The 24,664-nt window shown below is 41.1% G+C and overlaps 1 protein-coding gene and 1 pseudogene across 8 annotated transcripts in view; one reads left to right on the plus strand and one right to left on the minus strand.

The window, feature by feature from the left end:
* KLHL32 (kelch like family member 32) overlaps positions 1-24,664 on the plus strand; it is a 137,919-nt gene that overhangs the window by 44,217 nt on the left and 69,038 nt on the right. For 6 of the 8 annotated variants that reach the window (XM_054722052.1, XM_054722057.1, XM_054722056.1 and 3 more), the window contains one exon: positions 7,925-8,023. The exons of the other annotated variants lie outside the window; for them this stretch is intronic. In XM_054722052.1, coding sequence (XP_054578027.1) covers positions 7,925-8,023 — 99 coding nt within the window. The remainder of the gene's footprint in view (positions 1-7,924; positions 8,024-24,664) is intronic. 8 annotated transcript variants of the gene reach the window in all.
* On the minus strand, positions 430-3,207 carry LOC114229067 (40S ribosomal protein S27-like; annotated as a pseudogene).

The following is a 24,664-nucleotide window of genomic DNA, read 5'->3' on the forward strand; positions in this document are numbered from 1 at the left end:
TCTCATGGGGTCCCTTAGAGGTTAAGGGCTATGTGCCTGTGGGGGAAGAAATGGGAGAAGGAAATGGCTCAAAGTAGTATTTCTAAACATTTGATATTGAATCTTTTAGAAATTTGTACAAGTGTTCTTACTGTGTTTGGAAGGAAGCCTCCTAAAAAAAATTAGTTAATTAAGGGCTCAATCATCAAATCACAAATGTATTATATACAACACAACCCATCGGTTACCTTTATGTGGATATATTATTACAACTGTTAGTTGAAATGTCTGTGTGTCCCTTCATTTAGCACTTCCAATTAGATAGTCCTTGATGAGGATTAGCATGTGACCAGGCTCCCCTATGAAGGCTTTTGACATCTTTTTTTTTTTTTTTGTATCCAAAATGTGTTTATTGGGATGGTTCCCCACTCATCTTGATTCGAGGTGCTTTTAGTGCTGCTTCCCTCTGAAGGATCGTCCTCCTGTCAGCCTGGCTTTCCTCCTGTTGGTTGGAAAGAACAGTGGAGCAATCAACACACAAAACTACCGTGTGCGCATGGCTAAAGACGGTGGTGATTTTACAGCATCCTGGGCACTTCACATCCATGGAGTAGGAATCGGGGCTCCGCACCAGGCACTTCTTCTTGTGTTTCTTCTTCTCCTCTTCGGAGAGGGATGGAGGAGGTCCTTAGCGAGAGGCAGGTTGTCATGGGGAGGTCATCACCGCTGGAAAGGCACTTTTGACATTTTTTAACATTTCTTTCAGGGACTGTAGTTTTCAAGCCTGTGAATTTTACTAAATAATTCTAGTAGGTTCTCTTTCAGGATGTACAACAGCCATGAACATAAAATAGGATGGACCCTGCCATCCAGCTCTCGTAGGTAAAACATGAGATAGCACACACACACACATAATTCATTCAGGGCAAAAACACGTAGATGCATGAAAAAGAAACATAATAGCTAGCATTTATTGCAGACTTACCATCGCAGAAACAGTGTTCAGAGCCTTAGTCTACACTCTGATTGGCTACACAATATCCATTTCCTCTTTTTTCTTTGCACAGAGCTCCAATTAGATGGGAGACAGTAGCGCTTCTAGCCATAAAAAGTCAACTTCCTGAGTTCTTCTACAGATATGGTAGTCACGTGACCTAGACCTGGCAAATGAAATGGAAATGGAAGTCTATGTGGCAGTGGTTGTAGGAAACCTATTGTTTTCTGATGAGTAATGACAGACTTAGCTTGGCACGTGGTTTTTGTTTTATTGCCTTTTCTCTTTTCTCTCTGATCTGAATGGAGATGCAATGTCTAGAGATATGGCAGCTGTTTTGTTGCCATGAAACCATGGGCTAAGATTAGCCACATAGGAAAATACAAGGAGCTTGGTTTGTTTGCATGCCCGGCTGCCCAATCCAAGTGTTGTGGAAAAAATAAAACCCATACTTGTTTTTAAGCCATTTTGTTGACACAACGCCATACACAGCTGTAGTGATACAAAGCATTTTCTCAGTTCTTAAAACAATCTTTTGAGATAGGTATTATTTTCATCGTACTGGGGCACATAGGATTGAATCACTTTCCCAATCTCATTATGCCAGTAAGTAGAGGAGCCGGGATTTGAAGTCAGGCAGAGTGACCTAGAGCTCATGGCCTTAGTTCAATGTCTGTGGTAGTTTGTAGTCCCAGGAGATTAATCCCAGCTGGAGGTTGCAGGCAGGGAAGACCTTGGAAAGCTTTGTACAGGAGGTGGACTTAGGGTTGAATCTTGAAGACGGGGTAGGGTTTTGACATATGGATATTGAAGAAGTCAGGATGAAGATTATCAAGGTGGAGAAAAAGGTATTGCCTGAGTGTGCACAGTGGACTGTTGGCTTTAGCAGAGGGACCATAAGGATGCAGAATTGTAATTAAGTTGTAAAAAGTGAGTTGGGGTCACATCATGAGAGTTTCTAAATACAAGGACAAAAAGTTTGAACTACATTCAAATATTGGGACCTGATTTATGAAAAACTACTGAATTCTAATCAGTATTGCTTAAATCAAGCATTTCGACAGAAATATTTATGAACATTCCTCAAATGATAGAAACATTTTAAAAGTAGATTTCATATGTTTTATTATCCTTACTTGATTTATTTTTCTTTCCTAAAAATAAACTTAAGGTGTCAGTGGTAGAGGTGCTGTACATGAATAATTTGGAAAATTCTTTTGCTTTAAACATAGGCGCCACCTTGTGGAGAAACATATCCTTAGTGTAATGGCTTAGAAACAAAAATTACATTCATGGCAGTTTCTTATAGCTAGATCTTATGGTTCATGTTCTGTCTATAGAAGTCTCTTGAAGAGCCGTATACAAAGGGTTTTATGTGTCTTGAATATATGATCATTTAAAATTTATTTATTCAGTTGTATTTAATTTACCTGATGGTTTATAAATTCAAAATGTGGTAATTTGACATTTTGCTTTACTATACAGAAAAAAAATCACAAATAAACAAAATATTAAAATGAGGGGAAATGTGCTCATTTATTCTTATAAACAGTATTAGGCCACCTCTAATTTGCAGTTGAAGAGTGCTTACAGAAGTGCTTGTGTTCCTGTGTGCACAGCTGTGTGTTTAGTAAAGACCTTAGCTGTCTAGCTTTAACATGTTCAATTCCTTCAGGCTACTCTATCCACAAACCCAGAAGTAAGCAATTTAAAAGTTTCCTGAAGCGCCCTAGCCAGTTTGGCTCAGTGGGTAGAGCATCAGCCTGCGGACTGAAGGGTCCCGGGTTCCATTCTGGACAAGGACACATGCCCGGGTTGCGGGCTCGATCCCCTATAGGGGGCGTGCAGGAGGCAGCCAATCAGTGATTCCCTCTCATTGATGTTTCTATCTCTCTCTCCCTCTCCTTTTCTTCTCTGAAATCAATAAAAATATATTACAAAAAAATAAAAAAATAGAAGTTTCCTAAATCAAGAAATGAGGAAGACAGCTTTGAAGACATGAGCTATAAAATTTTCTGAAGATGCTGACTTACTGTTCATAAGGGAGGGGAAAAGGTCAACCTACGACATGTTATGAAGATTCAAGAAAATCCCTACCAGCAACTAATTTAAGAAGAAACATAAAAGTGGGAGGGAAAATAAAGAGAAAAAAAAGAATAACAAGACTGATTTGAGAGGGTGGACGCTTGGTGATGTGGGAAGAGGAGCTGCAGAAGGAATGTCAGGGACGCCATGGGGTCTGTGTACCACATCAGTCCTAGCCCTGCCCTCTCAGAACCAGCCAGGTGAGGTCTGGGCACTGGTAGGGGTGGCCTATCCCATCATGCCTTGTGCAGAATGTCACCCGAGACCCTGTTTCGGGTCCCATGTCCTGCCTGAGGAACTGGAACCAGGAGCCCTAGTCTCGTTCCAGTTTGAAGGGTCTTCATTAGAGTTTGCACAGTTTCAACTACTCGCTAACCAACCCTGCTGCTTAGGACACATTCGGGCTAAGTATTCAAGGGTGCCTCCTTCCAGCAGGGCAATGGGACCACTTCATGACTGAATTCTGATGTAATAACTCTCACTGGTAACTTTAGAGACTACCACCTTCTACTGCAATTGTCGCTTTTACCTCTATTGCTTTGTCGCACCAGCCAGTGTCACCCTGACCACAGCCATTGGCCAAGTCTTATCCCAAGTTGATCAAAAGGAGTGGAGTCTCAGCATTTGAGGTAGGGCTCAGCTGTGGACCTTTCCTCAGGTCACATGACCTAGCTTGCCATAAGCTGCAGGAGAGGTTCCACCATGAGATGGTCAGCTCCCCCGCTAGCACTGTCCAGTTCCTCTCTTTCAAGTTCAGCCCCTCTGCATTCTGCTACCTGGAGGTCAGGTAGGAGTGGGTGCCGGGAGATAATATTCCATGCAGATGGCCCTGAAAACAGGAGGTACTCATGAGCCACCTGAGATTGCATCACAACCTCTTTGTTTAACCTGGAGAAGCCCCAGCCCTGCCTCCACTTGAGCAGGTGAGCATCATTGAGCAGAGGCAGTGCCCAGCCCATTTAGGTGTCTGTAATGTTTCTCACCTTCCCCACTGCATCCTGGACCACTTGGCTTTTAGCATCTTATATTTCTTGATCTCTGTTGTTATTCAGACATGTTCTGTCCATTGTTGATGCCTCCCTCTGAGCTAAGTTCCTCCAGTTTGATGAGTGACAGGATGTATCAAGATATTAAACATTAGCTTCCACTCCTCCAATCTGTGCTCTGAACTCTCTGGGGACACCCTCCCTCCCTGTAGGTGGTCCTCAAGTGACCCGTCCTCCCATCTGTCCTGCATTGAGTGCCAGACTAGATGCAGATGGACATTTGTTTCTGAAAAGCCTCAATGTGACCCACATAGGCTTTGAAGGACTGGAACTTGGCTTCCTCTGTTGTCCTCCATACATGGGCGTGTTTGAGAGCCCTTCCTTCTGCAGGAGGCTCTTCCTCAGGCAATGATCCTAGGCAGGGCAGGTGACAGACAAATTCACATACTGTAAATTGTGAGGATAGTGAGCCTTTGTATTCCTGCCCAAACACAGATTCTCTGGAAAAATACCTCAGAACAACCAGTCACCAAAGATCAACAAAGTTGAATTGAAAAGACTCTAGTGCAACTGGCACTTGCAAACGCTGGTTCTGTTTCCATCAGTGAGACCCAGCTTTCCTGGTAGGTTTTTTGTTTTTTTTCAAAGTGGGTCCTTTAAAAGCACCCAGGGATTCTCTGTGATGCAGTGTCTTTTAGAAAAAACTTGTTATAATGAGGGAGAAAAAAACAACAACTACAGAACAGTAAAACAAAGACAAAAACCACCCCGGCAGGGGTTTTTCATGGGAGGGTTTCTCTAAGGGGGCCCGCTGGACGTGTTGCATGTGCTGTGGAATATTCCTCTTGTCTCTCTGTGATATCTGCCTTTGTGTTTGGCATTACCGAGCCTGGGAGGTTATCATGAATGCCAGTCGTGTGTAATAAGCGCAACTGACAGGATTTAAAGGCTAAGCCTAACCTTTCTAATCCATCTATTCCCCATTCTGTGCCTCAGGCCATGCCTCTTCTGCAAGAATATACTGCATTCTTGTGCCTGTGATGGGAGCTGCAATAATTTCCTGACTGTCAGTCAAAGCCTCTCTCCTGGAGGAGTTGGGGAAATGCAGGTTTCTCTTTCTGACTGGAAGGAAAAGAAGCTATAAAGACTTTTCAGTATAAGATTATAGTTCTTCTCCCTCTTTTCTGTTAGGTTAAATTAATTAATAGAATAGACTAATTAAAATTAGATTAAAAATTAATTCTGAATTTTAAAATATACTTAGAAATTAATTTATCCATAATTTGTTATAAAATAAATTCACTGATATTGAGAGCTATGTGTTGGGCATTGTTCTAAGCACTGGAGATACAAAATAAATCAGGTCTCTGTTCTTCTGTATCTTTTATCCTTTGAGTGGAGAAACAAAAAAATAATCAAATAGACAAATATGGACTAAGTTGCAAGGTGGTAAATGCTGTGAAAAAGATAAAGCAGAATAAGGAGATAGGAAATGAGAAGGGCTGGAGTGAGATAGGGCCTCTCAGGGAAGATGACATTTGAGCAGAGGTGTGAAGGACATGAGCGAGTGAGCCACGCTGGTATATTGAAGAAAAGTGATTGGCAAAGAAAGCAGCTAGTTGTAAACACTAGGGTCCTCAGTGTATTCAAAGAACTTTTTATGTTACAGTGAAGAATTTGGATTTTTTTCAATGACGTAAAAAGTAATTGGCGAGTTTTGAATAAAGGAGTGACATGATTTTATTTATGTTTTTAAAGGATCAACTTGACTGATATTAGTAAAAACAGCATGAGGGAGCAAAGGAGAAAACAGTTCAATAGTTAGGAGGTTGTTATATTTCATCCAGGAAGACAGTGGATTGGACTAGGCAGCAGTCGCCAACCTTTCAGACCTCATGACCACCAGGGGTCCACGGACCACCAGTGGGCGACTGCTGGACCAGAGTGATATCGATGGAAGTAGTACTGAGTGGTGATTGGATTCTGGAACTATTTTGAAGGTAGAGTGAACAGGAGTGGCTGGTGGATCAGATGTGAGATATGAGGAAAACAAGAAGAGTCAAGAATGATTTGGGGGTTTTAGCCTGAATCACTGAGAGCAGCTGTTTGCTGAGATGGTAGGATTGAGATGGGAGCAGGTTTGATGGTTGGTGGAGAGGATCAGAGTTCAGAATGGGCCACGTCCAGTTTGAGCTGCCTTTTAGACATTCATGTGGTGATACGCCATAAGCAGTTGGATATAATAGTCTGGAGTTCAAGGGTGAGGTTGGGGCTGAAGAAACAAACTTGAGTATAATCAGCATACATAGTTTTGAAGTCATGGGATTGCATGAATCATCCACAGAGTAAGTGGAGAGAGGAAAGGAGAGATCTGAGAATGGAGCTCTGGGCATCTCCAAAGCTTACAGACTGGGAAGGAGATGGAGAGGGGTGGTTAGTAAAGTACAAGAAACCAACAAACAGAGCACTGTGCCAGACGCAAGGGAAGAAATCATTCCAGAAGGAGAGCAATCAACTTTGCTAACTGCTGCTGGCTTGAATAAGATTAATTATTGAGAAATGACTATTGGATTTGGCCACTGGATTTGGAGGTCACTAGTGACCTTTATCAAGAGCACTTTTAGAGGAACAATTTGAATAAAACTCAACAGGGGTGGGTTCAAGAGAGAACATCGTAGAGCAAATAGCGGTATTATATAGACAACTTTCCTGAGGAAATTTGTTATGAATAGCATATTTGTATGCTAATGCAGATATGGGTAGGTGGCTCGTAGATTTGGTGGTGAGAGCCTTTGGAAGATCATGAGGTTTGAGTAAGAAGAGGATGGAGGAGAGAGATAGGTGTGAGAAGTAGCAGAATGGGACTGAATGGACCACATCAGTGTTTCTCATGCTGCCCTGTGCATCAGAACCAACAGGGGCCTTGTTAAAGCACCAATTTCTGGGCCTCCCCTGAAAGTTTCTGATGCAATTAGGTCTGGGGAGCCGCCCAAGAATTTGCAATTTTTACAAGCTCCCAGGTGATGCTGATGCTGCTGGAACAGGGACTCCACTTTGGGAACCTCTGGGCTTGGGAAATGGGAAATGAGTTCAGATGTTGGGAGCAGCACTAAGGCCTTCTTGGGTCTGGCAGTCATCCATGTAAAGTGAAGTTAGCTAACGTGGCTATGGGCTTTTCTCCAGCCTTGTTCAGTAGCTCAGGAGCTGGAAGCAGTGGCCACAAAGTTGGAATTAACCAGAAAAAATGAAGAATTGATATCACCAGTATATTTGAGAAGTTTTACTTCTCTGTGGTGTCTTTGTTATGAAGATGCTATTTCTTCATCTTTCATTAGAAATAGAAAATATTAGAGAATCGGAGATTGAGAAAAATGGAAGTTTATGGTTGAAATTTACTGTTGCTGGACGTAGAAGTAAAAGGAAATAATATCACCTCTGGTCTCATATTGCAAGTAGAAATATAAGCCCTTACCCCTAAAATATCTATTAATCATACTGTTACAAAATTCTGAAATATACTTTGAAAAACTAAAACTTGTTTTTAAATATTATGAGATTAGTTTTTAGAAAAACTAAAATTTGTTTGTTTTTAAATAGTGAATTTTAATACTATTATATTATTCTTTGCAAATGGTTATATACTCCTACAAAAACAAGTTGTTAGATGCAGAGCCTTCCACACATGAAATGAGTACAGGAAACGAGAAGTCTGCTGTTAGAGTGAGGGTCACAGCTTGTTAATCAGAATGTGGGAAAGAACTGGCTTCCATAATTCAGATAGAGCATGTGAAGTGGCAATTTAAATATAGCCATGTATTTTCCATGTTGAGCTAGTATTAATTTGTAAGTAACTGGTGGTTTTCCTTTTATTAAACAACAGATTTTGCTGGAGCCGGGCGTGATCCAGGATGTGTTAGCCGCTGGCAGCCACCTGCAGCTGTTGGAGCTCCTCAGTTTATGTTCCCACTATCTCATCCAGGTATGTGAGCTAGCATCCTGCCAACATGCCCTTCACATTCCTTCCCTCTGTCGTGACAGGCGGTACCCCACCAACTGACAGGTAAAACGGAATGGGGGAGGGATGTGGTCTCTGCTGTTAGAATTTCTCCAGGACACAAGCTGAGAGCTCCTAGGAGCCAGCTGCAGCTCTCATGTCCTAGCTCATGGCCTCCACCCTCCCTGCCTACCCCAGATCCCCTCCACCCTTGGGCAGCAGAGTAACTCAACAACCACGCACAGGGTTCACTGCCAGGGCCGGAGAGATGACGCCGGAACAGATCTTGATTTGAAGCAGTGCTGTCTGGTTTCCACATGAAATAACCACAAATGCATGATAAGTCGGATAGTCCTTTAAGAATTCAGTAACAGAAGCTAATATATCACAAAGTCATATATATTTAATTAGCACATGAACTTCCCAGGCAATACATGCTGGAACAATGAGTGATCTGTGCATTCTTCCCTTGATTTGCTGGGGTGATCAGGAAGGCTCTGTGAGGGGCAGGGAGAAAAAAGCCTACTGTGAGTTCACACCAATGTTTCACCTTCAGTCCTCAGCAACTTTAGATATTTTGTTTTATTTATTTTTTTAAAAATACCCCTATTGATTTCAGAGAGGAAGGGAGAGGGAGAAAGAGATAGAAACATCAGTGATGTTTGGGGACTGAGCCCAAAACCCACACACACATGTGCACTGACCAGGAATCGACTGTGACCTCTTGGTTCATAGTTCAATGCTCAACCACTGAGCCAGGCCAGCCAGGCTCTTTGCACATTTTTATAGGCGAAAAATCAGAGATTCAAAATGCACCCAGCTTGTCCAAGGTGACATGGCTGATTCCGAAGACCATTTTTTCTTCTTGGATGAAAACCCTTTGGCTCAGGAGGAAGATAGGGGACTTCTTGGGCAGATAGTATAAGATATTCTACAGAGAGTTCAGTAATAATTCCCTGTGTTGGGATCTTCCCATTTCCCCCACTTGTATGAATTTTGCTGGCATTTATTACAGCATTATAAAGACAGTGAAAATAAAATTTTAAAAATGATAAATCCACACAATTTAATTCTGCTATCCTTGTGAATATGACATGAGATTAGTAAATAGAAAATTTTTATTTGTTTCCTGCTCAGTTATTTTATTTCCCTCCTAATTTTTCTCTCTAATTCTAAATATGGCCTTGATTATTGACTTCTGTTACTCACTAGGCAGTTTCCAAATCTCTTTCTGCTACATCATCTTATTTCATGTTCCCAGCAACCTTGGGAAGTAGGAACCAGTGCTTCCTAGAGTGATGGTGTGAGGGATGTCAGCCGTGTTCAACTAAGGAACAATTCAAATACAGTATATGAAAGTTTTATCATCTCAACACATTTAATCTAATAGTAAATGTTTAACTATTTTTTATCTTATTTTTCTTTCTTTTCCCCTCAATATTGTTGGGTGATATGGGAGATCTATTTTTAATCCCTTTCTGCAAGTAGCAAATGGGAATAATGTAGAAAGGTTACTTGACTTCAAAGGTGTGCGTAAGACTTGTGAAATTGAAATTACTTTTATATGACATTTCTACATCAAATATTGTAACTCGAGCTTTCAATAGCATCACCTGATTCACTTTTTCCATGACAGGTATAATCAATGATATATGTTGACAAAAGTTTGGTTATTGCTGCTTATCAAGATGCATGTTAAAATAGTGTGTCTATACAGGTGTGTGTGCACCTATATATTAGTTTTCTATAAATGAGAATTCCAGAGAAACATTAGAAGATCATGAATATTTTCCCCTACCCCATCAGATGAATTTGTTGAAATATCAAATGACTGTGGGCTTTGGAATTTAATTCTTGCAGTTTATTATTTTGCTGAGGAAAACATGTAGCTTGCATACAGATATATTTTGTGGACACATCATTTATTATTAGCCTGCTTGAACAGTGGTTGAAATTTTCACTTTCTTTTCACCAATATGCTTTCATCTCATTCTCTTGTGTAACTTTACTTTTCCGTCTTATCTGTGACCATTGCAAGATGTCCAGTGCGTGGAAGGAAACTTTGACTATAAGAGAACTGAAACCATGTGTATGTAGAAACCTTCATTATGCTAGTCTTTTAAAAATATATACCCTCCCTCTCCTTGGTGATTATAAAATTACCAGACTGGGTCAGTCTGCTTTTATATTTTGACACAGTCTTATAACAATACTTATTTACATTTTTTTGTATTATTGCTCAACTGAGTTTTAATTTCATATAGAACCATTTTGTTGAGTATAAAAATGTTTTATTAAAATGAAAAATCTTCAGTGCTTAAAATTTACTTAGAAATTATGCTCCGTCAATTAAGGATAATCTCCATCCTTGTTTAGTACTTTATTCAACTAGGAGTCTGTGACGCCATTCTCCTCACTAAAATGTCCGGTGTTGTCGTGTTGTTTTCAAATTACCATCATTTCTTTGGTTTTCTTCCAGAGGTGTGAAGGGTAGACCCCTCTCTTATACTTCCTGTTGTCCCCCAGGGCTCATTAAAAAGCATGTCCAAGGAGAGCCCCTGGGTTGATACTCAGTGACCCACCCCCACCCCAAGCCTCCCTGAGCCTCCTCACCACCGCTATTGCCTTGGCCTGAAGCTCTTCTGCACATGCATGGATGCTGCTCTCCCCGACCACCCAGCAAAGGGAAGGGCACCTTGAGGGCACTGTGTGGGCTCCTTTGTCTTGTGTGTCCTCTGGGAGGCTGCTGAGGGCAGGGACCCTGACTGGCCCTCAGTGTCAGTAAGGACAGGCATTGAATTAGCCTCCCAGGCTTATAAGGCCTTCACCTGATTAGTTTTTAGTCCCCAGGGCCTGTCACTGAGAACACACAGGTTCTCAGTGCATGTGTGTGGAATAAATGGGCAGATGAGCAATGAAAACGATGCTAACTGATGGGGGTGGGGCTGGGGTGGGCAGGGGCTACAGCAGCCCATCATCCCAAGGTAAAGGATTTGCAAACAGCTCCTCAAGTGTGTATCCTTTCTCACCCTCTTTGCAGTGAAATTTCATAGGACTGTCCTATGGAGACTGTCCTGTTAGTATACTAATAAGCATGGCCTGTCAGGCTTTTGTCTGCTCTCTGCGACCCAGTCCCAAGTAAAATGTGAATACTCCTTCCCTCTTCCTCCATCTGCTCCTCTTCCTTGTCCACTGCGCTCTCTTTAAAAATTCCATCAAAAGATGCACCAATTCATTAAACAGCAATCATTGTCTTTAAAATGGGTCCAGCAAAATGCATGGATTGCCTTGCTTTTCAGAGTACATGTGTCCATACATGCCACTCACTGTTTTAAGTCTCATAAAGGAATCTCTGCACATGAAGTGGTTCCCAATCTCTGATTTTTTCCTAGCCTTCTTTTTTTAATTGAACATCCCCACCTAAATATCACACAGGATTGAAAATTAACATGAGAAAACCTGCCCTTTTCTCTATTGATGGTCCCATGGATCCGTTAGTTGTCTAGAAATTTGGACATAGTGTTAGGTTCCTCACCACCATATCCAATCAGCCACCAAGATGGGTTGATTCTACCTCCCAAATATCTCTCAGACCTGATCCTTTTCTCCATGCCTCATGCTCTTCCCTGTCTTTAGACTCTCACCATTGCTGGTTATAGGTTATGATGAGTTCATGATCTCCTCTAGGGGTTTGCTTGTTTCTAGCCTTTGTCCATGCCAAACCACATTCCCCAGAGCCATCGTTATCTTTCCCAGGGAAGGGAACCAACATTTTGGGAGGACTGTTTATATTGTGTTTTGCACAAGGATTCCCATTTCTCCTCTGCAAAGTAATCCCTTAAGGCGGGTCAGTGTTGTTTTCTTTTTGCAGATGAAGAAACTGAAATTCAGAACTAGGATGTTGATCCAGTCTGGAAACCTCCACTTGCCCCCCTGACCATTCAAACTCATCATTTCACCTACAAAATTATTTAGCCTCGTCTCCAAGTCTAGGCCTGTTTCTCGCTTTCCCTAGTATCTTTCCTAGCCTGCTGTGTCCTGGACCCTAAAGCCTTCCATTCATGTTGATACCTGCCAATAGGAGAGATGACAAGGTAGGGATGATCCTGGGTGACAGGCAGAGCCTTCAGTCATCTCCTTTCGATGGTATTAAGGGGCAGGAGTAGGGAAAACACACACACACACACACACACACACACACACCCTCCCCTCTGTGACACACACTGTGCTAAGATCAGAGGTACTGACCACTGGACTTGGTGTTGTAGCCCCTGAAAGTGATGCATTAGGAGAAACGTGATTTGCTGAAAATGTCTCTTTTTTTGTAGTTACCTTTACAAAGAAAATTTGTACGTTTTGCATCACCTCCCTCAAATAGCAAATAGTATATTGTATTGTTTGATTATCAAGTGTTCTTTGTGTTCACCAAGTATCAGCCTTTATTATGATATGCAATTTAAATATATTGATAAGGAAGGACCCATCAAATAGACTTTCCAAATAAGATCACCAAAGTGATGAAGAAACTCCTTTTGATGGGAATATACTTTTAATATCTATTCCTAGGCAGCAGGTGGCAGTGTGAATCCACCAGATTTCAGTAGTTAATTTAAAGCAAAAATCAGAAAAAATGAAAAGAAAAATTATTTATTTTGCTACATATTAGTCTTCTGACCTAATCAGTAAAAAAGTCATTATTCACATCACACTGGGCAATATGCATTGTAATTTTTAACAAATAATAGGAAACTGTTAATGTGTTCACAGGAAATACAGTTTTGTCTCGGGCTGCTGTGGTCATTTATCACTGCACTTTGTGAAATCACTCATTTGTTCTAATTTGAATGTAAATGACTCTAAGGTTTTACAAATAAGGTGACAGACTCACATAAATGTAATTGCAGGGTTCATCTCCCTCTCTTTATATATCACTCATTAGGTTATGAATTAAATACATCGTATTAAACCAGGGGCATGTCCAATGATGATATTGTAATGGCAAATTACTCCATGCTATTAGAGGTGTATTTTTTATTCATGGACATTAATTTGTCATTAAGCGGCATTAGTTTAGCACTTTTATGGGAAAGACGTGACCTGAAAGAGACGTGATGCTGGGATGTGAGAGGAAAGGGATCCAGTGCTCCAGGTAGAACATTTATCACCGAAAGGAAAACAGGGTTTATTTCATTTCCCCCCACTTGTGGTGTTCTCTGCTTTTGTAAGCATTAAAGACCATTCCCCCAGACTGAAGGTGTTGTTCTGTTTACAGTGTGCACGTTTGGACATCAAGTAAAGTCAAAATTCTTACTATTCATCATCCGGAAGCCAAGAACTCGAAAGGAGCAGGAGGGAGGACAACTCCCTGCCTGAATCTCTCTCCTCTGTGACTGATCGTATTAGTCATCCCTTGTCTTCATTTAGTCTTACACTAAATGGGCAACTGTGAGAATTCATTTTCTCTCTTCAGTGTACAAGGTTTGTGTGTGTGTATGTGTGTGTTTAATTTATTGATCTGAGAGAGAGAGAGAGAGAGAGAGTTCCACTTCTTTATGCACTCATTGATTGATTTTTATATGTGCCCTGAGCAGGGATCGGACCCGCAATCTTGACATATAAGGACGATGCTCTAACTAACTGAGCTACCCTGCCAGGGCCGATATAAATATTTTAAGAATGTTATTCTCTCATGTGCGTAGGAAGAATATTGGGCATATTGTTCTTCTCTTGCATAAATGGCAATTTTACTGATCTTTTACTAAGAATACATTTTTCCCTCTTTGAACTTTGAGAAGCACTGGATCCTTAAAATAGCTTCAAAGAAGCTTCAAGTATCTGAGTGCTGCTTTTGCATCAATTTCCTCATGGGTTTAACGTGGTTGGAAAATTCCTTACAGATCCCAGTTATATTGCTGGATTCTTGAAGGCAGGATCATGCCTTACACCTCCTTATCTCTTCCCTTCCTTCGCATGTTTGAGCTCAGTGTGTGTTGGTCAGCTCAGGCTGCCACAGCCAAATACCATAGACAGGGTGATTTAAATAACAGAAATTTGTTTATTAAACACTTAGACTGTTCTGGAGGCGGAATGTCCAAAATTGGGGTGCTAGCATGGTTGGGTTCTGGTGAGAGCTCTCTTCTTGGCTTGATTCTTGCTATGTTCTCACATAGTAGAGAGACAGCAAGCTCTTTGGTGTAACTTATAAGACCACTAATCTCATCCTGAGGGCCCCACCCTCATGACCTCATCTAAGCCTAATTATCTGCCGAAGATCACCTCTCCAAATACTGCTACATAGTGGGTTAGGACTTCAACATTTTTAATTTTGGGGGACACAGTACAGTTCATAGCAGTATGTATCGAGAGAATTAATGGTATGTGCATTCAGTAAAACATTGAAATTTTACAATATGAGAGGACAATTTACAGGGTGGAACAAAAGTAGGTTTACAGTTGTTCATATGGAAAATAATACAATAATTAATAGATAGGTAATATAAGAATAAACTCTGTTTCGCATACTCACAATTATAAACCTACTTTTGCCCCACCCTGTGTTTTAAGTCAGCTTTACCCATCGAATTCATTCTTTATGATAATTTTAACAAATATTTATTGACTTATATATGTGACAGGCACCATGCTAACTTTTTGGAATACAAAGATGGATAAGACATTTTCTGCCCTTGAACATTTTAAATTTTAGGGCAGAGGGAGAAAAATATGTAGGCAGATAATTTTAATAAAGTGTACTAATGATTATGACAAGGGGATATACTGTGATGTGGGAGAACCTGACTCAGTCTGAGTATGTGTACATTTGGGGAGGTCCAACTCAGAAAAGATTTCCTGGGGTCTGTACCTGAGCTGAACTTTGAACCTCATACTGGTCCCTGATTCTGAGCATGTACACATCCAGGAAGCCACTATCCCAGCCCTGTAGGATATCCCCACATTCCTCATGCCATACTGAGTAGTGAAAAGGCCATTCTACCATTACAATAGGCCTCCAGCTCAGGGTAATGGAGAACATGGTAATACCAGGGAACTTCACAGACAGGAGCCGAATGCCACACATTAATTTCTGTAAGATTCGTTTGTTGGTCAGAAGCAATCTACCCATTGGTGAAAAAAGATATTTTATAATTCCACGGATGGTGAGTTTGGCAAAATCATTGTGGGCAGGGATACCAAACCTCTAACGTATCTGTTCCAGAGAGAAGATATTTCACCTCTCCCCTGATGGATATGCGGCCGGCCTGCCATCAGAGGGCAGCTGGTTGCCCTGGGATCTGGTACCACTAAGGACTAGGTGTTGATCTCCGCTGTTGGCATTTTGGGCACCTACTTGGGGCTGTAGCCACCTCAGCCTTAGTGGGTGGAAGTCCTTGTTGCTGAGCCTACACCTAACCTCTTTCTGTTCAAGAGTCCATTTGACAAGGCCAGGGAGCAAGGCCATGGTGGCTGGGGAAAGAGGCTGTCGGACACATCATAAGGCTGATTTCCTAGCTCCTATCTGATGAACTTGCCCCTTGGAAAGCATTCCCATGGAACACAAATATATCCACACTCTGTGCCCATTGGAGAGGTCTATCCACATGTTTCTTCCCAAGACTGTCTTGTTACGTTTTCCAGTTGTACTCCCTCCAGCTCTTGGATTGCTAAACTGATAGCCAGGACTCAAGGTATCTCTGGCCATATTTCCTTCTGGGAAAAATGAACAACCAGATGCTTTGCTTCAAATTCTACTTGCTGAGAGGACTACCCTTGACCACTACCCTTCAGAGCCTTCCTGTGTGGGGCTGTAGTGCTCCAGATGCCCATCTGGGGTGGTACCAGCACACTGTGCACACGCATCTGTACACCAGGCACGAGCCCTTCCTTCCTAAGTCAGCAGGAGACTCTTCCTGAGGCCACAAGGGAAGGTGGAGAGAGGTTGCTGTGTGGCAGAGTAGGAGCTAGGGGAATCTAAGCCACTTACTCATGTAATTTGTGCTTTCAGAATCTACTTCAGTCTAATCTAGCATTTGTCACTTCAGCTTGATGGTGGAGAGCTGCTATGCAGGCCCAATTTTATGACTCTGGACCAAATAACATCCAGTTCATGATGAAGTGTAAGAAAAGGAAAGAGGGGGAATAGGGCAAAGGTAGAATTCAGAAGTCAGAAGTTTTGTTTTTTTTTAAATGTATCTTAATCAGATATTTGAAGATTCTGTTGGTAAATTAAAACCAACAGATGCTCGTAAAATAAGCAATAAATCATGTTCCTTGCCTTTGAATCCTATAGATTTTACCTCCAAAACTTTTAACCTTATCTATTCCTTCCATTTCAATTTTTTTTTACTTTTACTATGAATACTGTAATTTAAAAAAGTATTTCTATATCCATCTTTAATTCCTATACACAAACTTCAGATGGAGAATCTATCTAAAAAACGTACTTCACCATGACACTTCCCCATATTAAATACTTTAATGGCTCCCAATGGATCCATTCAGCAAATACTCATGCTGAGTGTACGCTGCATGCCAGGTGCTGTGCTCGGCAGCGGGAGGCCGTGATAAACAAGACAGCTGAGGCCCTGCTCTTGTGGAACTTATAACTGAGTAGAAGGTGGGGGGAGCTCACCCCCAGAAATAAGTGAACAGATCACAATGCCGGGGCCCGTTCTGGACCAATGAACTAGCCCTATCAACCGGGAGGAGAAAACAGTTGTGCTTCCTGATTCCACCTTGTTCAACATCTGATCGATGGGCTCCGTGGAGAATTAAAGAATACCCACAAGTCTGTGAGTGATACAGAGCTAGGAGAAATGGCTCAGGCCCTGGTCCGGGGAACTCGTATCTAACCTTGGGTGCACATTACATACACCTAGGGAGCTTTAAAGGTGCCCTAACCAAGCAAGTCAAAGTCTTAGGGGAGAGGGGCCCTGACATCTGCATCCCAGCAGTCCCTTTATATTCTTTTTCACCAATTTAAAACAAACAAAAACTGTGCAGTCATTTCTCCTGTCCCCCACCCCACTTATATATTACAATTTCTTTATCCATCCATACATGAATGGACACTAAGGTTGTTTCCATATCTTGGCTATTATAAATAATGCTGCAATGAACATGGAAGTATGTATATCTTTTAGAGTTAGTGTTTTCATCTTCTTCAGATAAATACCCAGAAGTGGAATCATTGGAACATATGGTAGTTCTATTTTTAACTTTTGAAGAACCTCCATACTGTTTTTCATAGTAGTTACACCAATGTACATTCCCACCAACAGTGCACAGTTCTTTTTTTTTTTTTTTTAATTGGAAACACTTTCTGTGGAGATTGCATTTGACACTGAGGATCTTGTGTATTTTACAGTGTTATACTAGATAATCATTTTTTAAAATATATTTTTATTTATTTCAGAGAGGAAGGGAGAGGGAGAGAGATAGAAACATCAGTGATGAGAGAGAATCAATCATCGGCTGCTCCTGCACACCTCCCACTGGAGATCGAGCCTACAACCGGAGCATGTGCCCTGACCAGGAATCGAACCGTGACCTCCTGGTTCATAGGTCGACACTCAACCACTGAGCCACACCAGCTGGGCTAAATTATCACTTTTAACTAAGTAGTACTACAATGACTTATAGGAAGTTATATCTCCCAAACAATGTATTATTATGATTTTAATGTTTAAATTAACAGTATTTCTTAAATACATAATATACAGTGGGTATTTTATATGGAATAATTTATCCTCAGGATTGAGAAATTATAACTCATGCTCATTTTTCTTTAACACTGAGCTATTTTTTTCACATTAGATAAGACAAATAATTGTTCCAACATATATATTTAATATGCCTCTCATCTGAAATACAATGCTGTTTCATAGTTCACCAGAGCTGATCCTCACATTTGGAGAAAGTTACAGTACAAAGTTTGGGAAATATATTACAAATTATTTAGTCTTTTGGAAATTGTATTTAATCAGTGAAAATGATTAGAAATGTTTGGAATGTATCAGCCCTACTAAATCATAGCCAACTGCTAATTATTTGTTCTAATCAAGACTGTTTGCTATCTGGCATGTGTAATCCAGAATATCTTATTTGCCAAATGTCATTAATATTAATATTTGCCTGCAAAATATATCATAAAACCATTTAGTAACCATTTTAGGATCCCAATTAATTTTTTCAGATGCCATTATGTTGGCTCTTATTCCCTAAGCCCACACCAAGGATGTCAGTAAGTGACAGCTCAGAGGCATGCTGTCTGGCCAGGGAAGTCATTCAGGCATTTTAATTTGTTATGTGGATAATCTAGGGTGGACTATGTTTTCCTTTTAAGAGAGATTATCTTTAAAAAAATTTTTTTTTTCTTAATTGATTAAGGTATTACATATGTGTCCTTTTCCTCCCATTGCTCCGCCACTCCCCGACTCATGCCCTCTCCCCCCTGGTGTCTGTGTCCATTGGTTAGGTTTATATGCATGCATACAAGTCCTTTGGTTGATCTCTCCCCTTACCCCCACCCTCCCCTACCTTCCCTCTGTGGTTTGACAGTCTGATCGATGCTTAAGAGAGATTATCTTGAAGGAGTTTTTAAATATTAGTCATTTCTATTCTACGCTGGCTGGGAAATTTTAAAATTACTCTCAGAATATTTTTCTCAAAAATAAAATGTTTCTAAGGTTTTATTAATGCTAGAGTTCAGAATCACTAAACAAAGCAAACAAATATCAAGCTCACTTAATTCCATTATTAAAACTTGGAAATTAAGGTCATTGTAAGACAATTAGTTTCATTTGAGATATTTATCTCCCCACCCACCCTCTACCCACAAATATTTCTACCCACAGTTAAATGCCTGCCGTTTTCTCAAAGGCTAAACCAACTTTATGCTCCTTACTTCATCGGGCACCTTCTGTGTGTCCTATGGTTTCAGTGTCCCCTCCCTCCACTGGCACCTTTTCTTCAGTTTATAAATAGGAGCAATAAGATGAGAGAAACTTTTCTTATTATCTCATTACTGCAACCCTCTCCTTCCATTCACTACCAACCTGTGATCAGTGTGTGCACTTCCTTACCTTCTATTCACTCTTCAATTCTATTGAACTCGGTTCTCTGCCTTCATTACTCCTGAAAAGCCATTCCAACAAAGGTCACCACGCCTTCTAAATGTCAAACGCAGTGGGCCTTTTATGGCATCTGAATGTGACCACTCCACTGCATGCTGACACTGGTAGCTCCACTCTTTCCTACGCCTCTCTTTTCTAAAGACTCTCCTGTTCTCCTCCTACTTCTTTTTAGTTCCTTTATTAGCTCATCTTCCATCAGCTCCTTGAACATCCCTGTGGCCATGGTGGCTGTGTACGGGTTCTCTTCTCACTCTCTTTTATCCACGTGTGGAGAGTTACTTATCCCAGTCCCCTCTCCCGAGCTCCAGATCTCTACAACCAGCCAACACTTCCACTTGACATTTCCCACGCACCTCAAATCCATCTGCGCTCTGTCTCATGCACCTGAGCCTCCTTATTTTTGTTAAGGAACCATCTTTATAGTAACCCAAACCAGTAACGTTGGCATATTTCACACTGTTCTGTGAGCCCACTAAATTTTGTTGGTTGAGGCTCCTAGGTAGCTCTCAAATATGCCTTCCTCTCTGTCTCTTAATTGTCACTGACATCATTCAGGTGTAGGTTCTTCTTCCTGGACATTCCTGCAGGAACTCAGCGGTGCTCCGGCCTATTGTCAATTACTTCCTGGACTAGAGAAACTTCCTGCTAACCTGTGAGCCTGCGTTCACTCTTGCTTTACTCCAGTACCCTCTCAAAAATGTTGTTTGATTGATTTTTTAAAGTTTTTTTCTAAATCCATGAAAAATTCTGTTCATTGATTTTTTTTTTTTTTAAATAACAAACTGATCATGTCATGCTCTTGCTTTAAGTCATTGATTTGTCAGTGGCTCGCCATTACTTCAGGATAAGGTTATCCCTCTTAATTTGGCACACAGGTCCCATCTTTATTATGAAACTTCCTAGCTCTTTAGCCTTTTTAAAAAACAAAAAACAAAAACAGTTTACTACCCACATGCTAGGCCAGAGTGATTGTGAGCTTCATAGATGGTATTGATGCTTCATAAATAGGAAGTTTTGCTTTATTATTTCCCCTGTCCTTCCTACAAATAAAACATTTTGCCCCATCCTCCTATACAGAATCCAAGAAACAACTGGAAAAATCTTTCATTTCTAGCTCTAGTGCATAGTGATTGCTGAAAAACCCATGTTGCTTGGGTTCCTTCTACATGTGCCACGAGAGCTTCCTCTGACAGGAACACTTTATGATATGGTTGCATGGTGTCCTAAACTCCCTGATCAGGGGAAATAAAGCAGTGCTTTTTAAAAGTAAGTAAACATATGCTATTTCTTATGAGGAGACTGCCATTGCATGCACACCTCCCACCAGCTGTCTTTCTTTCCCAGACTTCTCTTCCACCCGCTCTCTCACTCTTCTGTCTACAAATGTCCTTTAGAGCTGGCTGCAGACCTTTTCCCTGCTGCACAATGAGGGGCATGTGCTCAGCCCCTGGAAAATGACTGCTTATCTCTGTGTCATTAATTCAGCTCAAGGTACCCTGGACTCTGCTCCATACATTCAGTGTAATGTTTGCCACTTCAGAGGGTAGGATGAGGGGCTGGTGTCAAACAATTAGTCTTGCTACAAAAATATGTTTCTGTAGATTAGAATCATTCCTTTCTTCACTCATATATATACTCCATGTTAATGGTTCTTAAACTTGACTGTGCATGGCATCACCTGAATGGCTGATTAAAACAGGCTGCTGGCCCCACCCCAGAGTTTCTGATTCAGGAGGTCTGGGGAGGAGCCTGGGAATTTGCATTCTAACCAGTTCCCATGATGCTGATGTTACTGAGCGGGGGACCACAGATTCAGATCCACCACTCTAGACACTGTTGCCACACTGCTTCAACCAATTACCTGCCATTAAATCATTGATACTTAGATTTTGAAAGTGTCATATTTAGATACATTTGAACTGACCTTAGTTTATACTTATAAAGGTGTCGATGTTATGTTTCCTTCATAACATCAAAAATATAAAAAAGCCCAAACAATATGGATTTGAAACAAACACACACAAAAAAAAAACCTCTTCTTATCCCCATTCTTATCCTATCTAATAAAAGAGTAACATGCAAATTGACCATCACTCCAACACACAAGATGGCTGCCCCCATGTGGTCAAATATCCTGCCCCCATGTGGACATAAGATGGCCACCACCAGATGGCCAGTAGGGGAGGGCAGTTAGGAGGGACCAGGCCTGCAAGGGAGGGCAGTTGTGGGTGATCAGGCCATCAGGGGAGGGACCAGGCCTGCAAGGGAGGGCAGTTGTGGGCAATCAAGCCTGCAGGGGAGGGCAGTTGGGGGGACCAGGCCTGCAAGTGAGGGCAGTTGGGGGCGATCAAGCCTGCAGGGGAGGGCAGTTAGGGGTGACCAGGTCGGCAGGGGAGGGCAGTTAGGGGCAATCGGGCTGGCAGGGGAGCAGTTAGGCATCAATCAGGCTGACAGGGGAGTGGTTAGGGGGTGATCAGGCTGGCAGGCAGAAGCAGTTAGGGGCAATCAGGAAGGCAGGCAGGCAAGCAGTTGGGAGCCAGCAGTCCTGGATTGTGAGAGGGATGTCTGACTGCCCATTTAGGCCCACCTAAACAGGCACTCAGACATCCCTCGAGGGGTCCCAGATTGGAGAGGGTGCAGGCTGGGCTGAGGGACACCCCCACCCCGTGCACGAATTTTGTGCACTGGGCCTCCAGTGTATAATAATTGATTAAGACAAATAGTCTGTATGGTTAACTGGAAGATTGTTCAAAGTCTGGAGAATTGGTCTAATTTTCAGCACTCTGACTTTGCATACCAGAGCTAAGGGAAGATATCATAATTACTTCTATACTCCACTATTATTTTTTAAAAATTTTACCTGATTTTTGCCTCTCATAGTTCAAGAAAAGCTTGTAGTTATTGAAATTTTCATTGTAAAGCCCTAGTTGCACAGGTAAACTATTTTCAATTAAAGAAAGAAAAGTGTACATTAATTTCCTCTAGCTCATCCATAATTTAGTAGTAATTACCTGATGTGCTGAGGCAGCGTTAGTAAACTTTGCAGTAGCGTTTTGCAGTACATGGTGACTGCGGCTGGAATTATTAGTTGTTGACGATGGCTGCGTCTCTGTGCTCCCTTCCTCCTGGATTTTCAGCTTACTACAGACTTTCCCCAGGAACAATATAAAATTATTCATGAGCCTGGGATATTATGCATACAATTGATTATGAAAATGTACTAGTAACCTAATTGTGGAATTCCTCTCTTATACAGCACAGATATATTTAAATAGGCCTTCAAAGACTCCCAGAATTAGAGCATGCTGAGTTTTTTTCTTCTGTATTTTGAATTACTACTAATATTTTTTTTAGTTTAATCAAATTGTATCATGTGCATATCTATGTCAAAATATGAATATACAGTTGCACATTCATATTCATAGTTGTCCTGATATGTTTATATACAAATATAACTATATATCTCTAAATAAAATACCTGGTTTTACATTATGTTATCACATCACAAGTAATCCGGCCTGCATTGTCAATGAATTGCTCACTTTTTCTTCTATGAGAATTGGACTTTATCCTATGAACTCTAATATAAGATATTATGGACAGAACTCACAGATCCCTTTATGTATATGATATGTGTGATTATTTTTTCCCTACATGATTCATCCCAAGTCTGTTAAAAGGTTTGGGTTTTGTTTATTCATTACAACCTGTTCCAAAGGGCCAGCCCTTCACAGCCACAGCAAAGCCCTGTATGCTGCCTCCTCTAGTCCTGGAGTGCAATCCTTTCCTGCTGCACCAGGGTGTGTAGTCATGTAACACCTTGATTTATAACCAGGTTGTAATCCAAATTGGAAACAGGTGGAATCACAACTGGGTATGGTGCCTTGGATATTAATAGCTTGGCTCAGCAGTGGAATTTCTAAAGCTGTATACACTTTTTTTTTGCCTTAATTATGCATTCATTAAAAGCTTTTATACCCAACAGAATAAAGTAAATATTTTTTGATCTCCATAGCATGCTCCCAGACTGTAGATTTGCACAGCAGGGTCTTGATAATCTGAATAAATTGTATTTCTCCAAGGAGTTTATCTTTCAAATAAGGTCATAAAGCAATGCAGCTCCTGCATCCTTCGATTTCTCCATGCGCCTTTTGTGCCGTGAGTCATATAGAGCCCGGGAACCAGAGTGTATTACAGTGATGCATACTCGGTGAGGGTCCATCTAGTGTCTCATCTGTTCTCCTGGCTTATCTTTGATGAAGTGTTTTTTTAAGCACAAAAGAATGAAAGGTTTTACATGACAACTATGATTTTTGCAGACATTTGCAGAAAAAAAATCCATATCAGACATGTAATGTGTTTTTCCTTCACCCAATCAGTGAACAGCATTTATAGACATGCAAAACTAGAGTTTAAGCACTGTTGGTAGCAGTTTTAAAAGGGAATAATAATAATGATAACAACTGTATGTTGACCATCACTATCTGAAAGGCACTTTACATATATTTTTGGGAATCCTTGCCACAGATCACTATTCCCATTTTTTTTTTAGATGAGCACATTAGACTCAGAGGTTAACTGTTTATTGAGGCTATGAAAATGGTCAGCCTGAAATCACATGCTTTCCCACCTTCAGACTAAAGGGTCAGCTAGGTTCTTGTCCCACAACTTACGACCTAGTGAAAGAGACGGAAAATATAAAATTACAAACCCAAATAAATATGCACAACCAGTTGCACTTATAATTATTCTGAGCCATAAAGAATAAAATGACTCCCATGAACCCAGTAATCAAACTTCTAGGAATATATCCCAAGAAACTAGGAACACCAATCAGAAAGGATATATGCACCCCTATGTTCATAGCAGCACAATTTGCCATAGCTAAGATTTGGAAACAGCCTAAGTGCCCATCAGCAGATGAGTGGATTAAAAAACTGTGGTACATCTACACAATGGAATACTACGCTGCTGTAAAAAAAAGAAAGAACTCTTACCATTTGCAACAGCATGGATGGACCTGGAGAGCATTATGCTAAGTGAAATAAGCCAGTTGGAGAAAGATAAGTATCACATGATCTCACTCATTTGTGGAATATAATGAACAACATAAACTGATGAACAAAAATAGATCCAGAGACATAGAAGCATCGAACAGACCATCAAACCTCAGAGGGAAGGCGGGGAGAGTGTGTGTGTATGTGTGTGTGTGTGGGGGGGGGGAGTGGGGAAGTGGTAAGAGATCAACCAAAAGACTTGTATGAATCATATAAGCACAACCAATGGACACAGACAATAGGGAGGGAGGGGGCCTGTGCTGGGAGGCAGGAGCAGGTCGGGGGAGGTCAATGGGGGGAAATGGAGACATATGTAATACTTTCAACAATGAAGAGTTTAAAAATAAAGAATAAAATGGCGATATACCTGATATTGAATGGTAGCCTGAAAATAGCATATGATTTTGAAAAGTTTAGGCAATAAACTCCTCCCCCTA

This window comes from Eptesicus fuscus, chromosome 10 (genome assembly GCF_027574615.1).
Source record: "Eptesicus fuscus isolate TK198812 chromosome 10, DD_ASM_mEF_20220401, whole genome shotgun sequence".
Classification (NCBI taxonomy): Eukaryota; Metazoa; Chordata; class Mammalia; order Chiroptera; family Vespertilionidae; genus Eptesicus; species Eptesicus fuscus.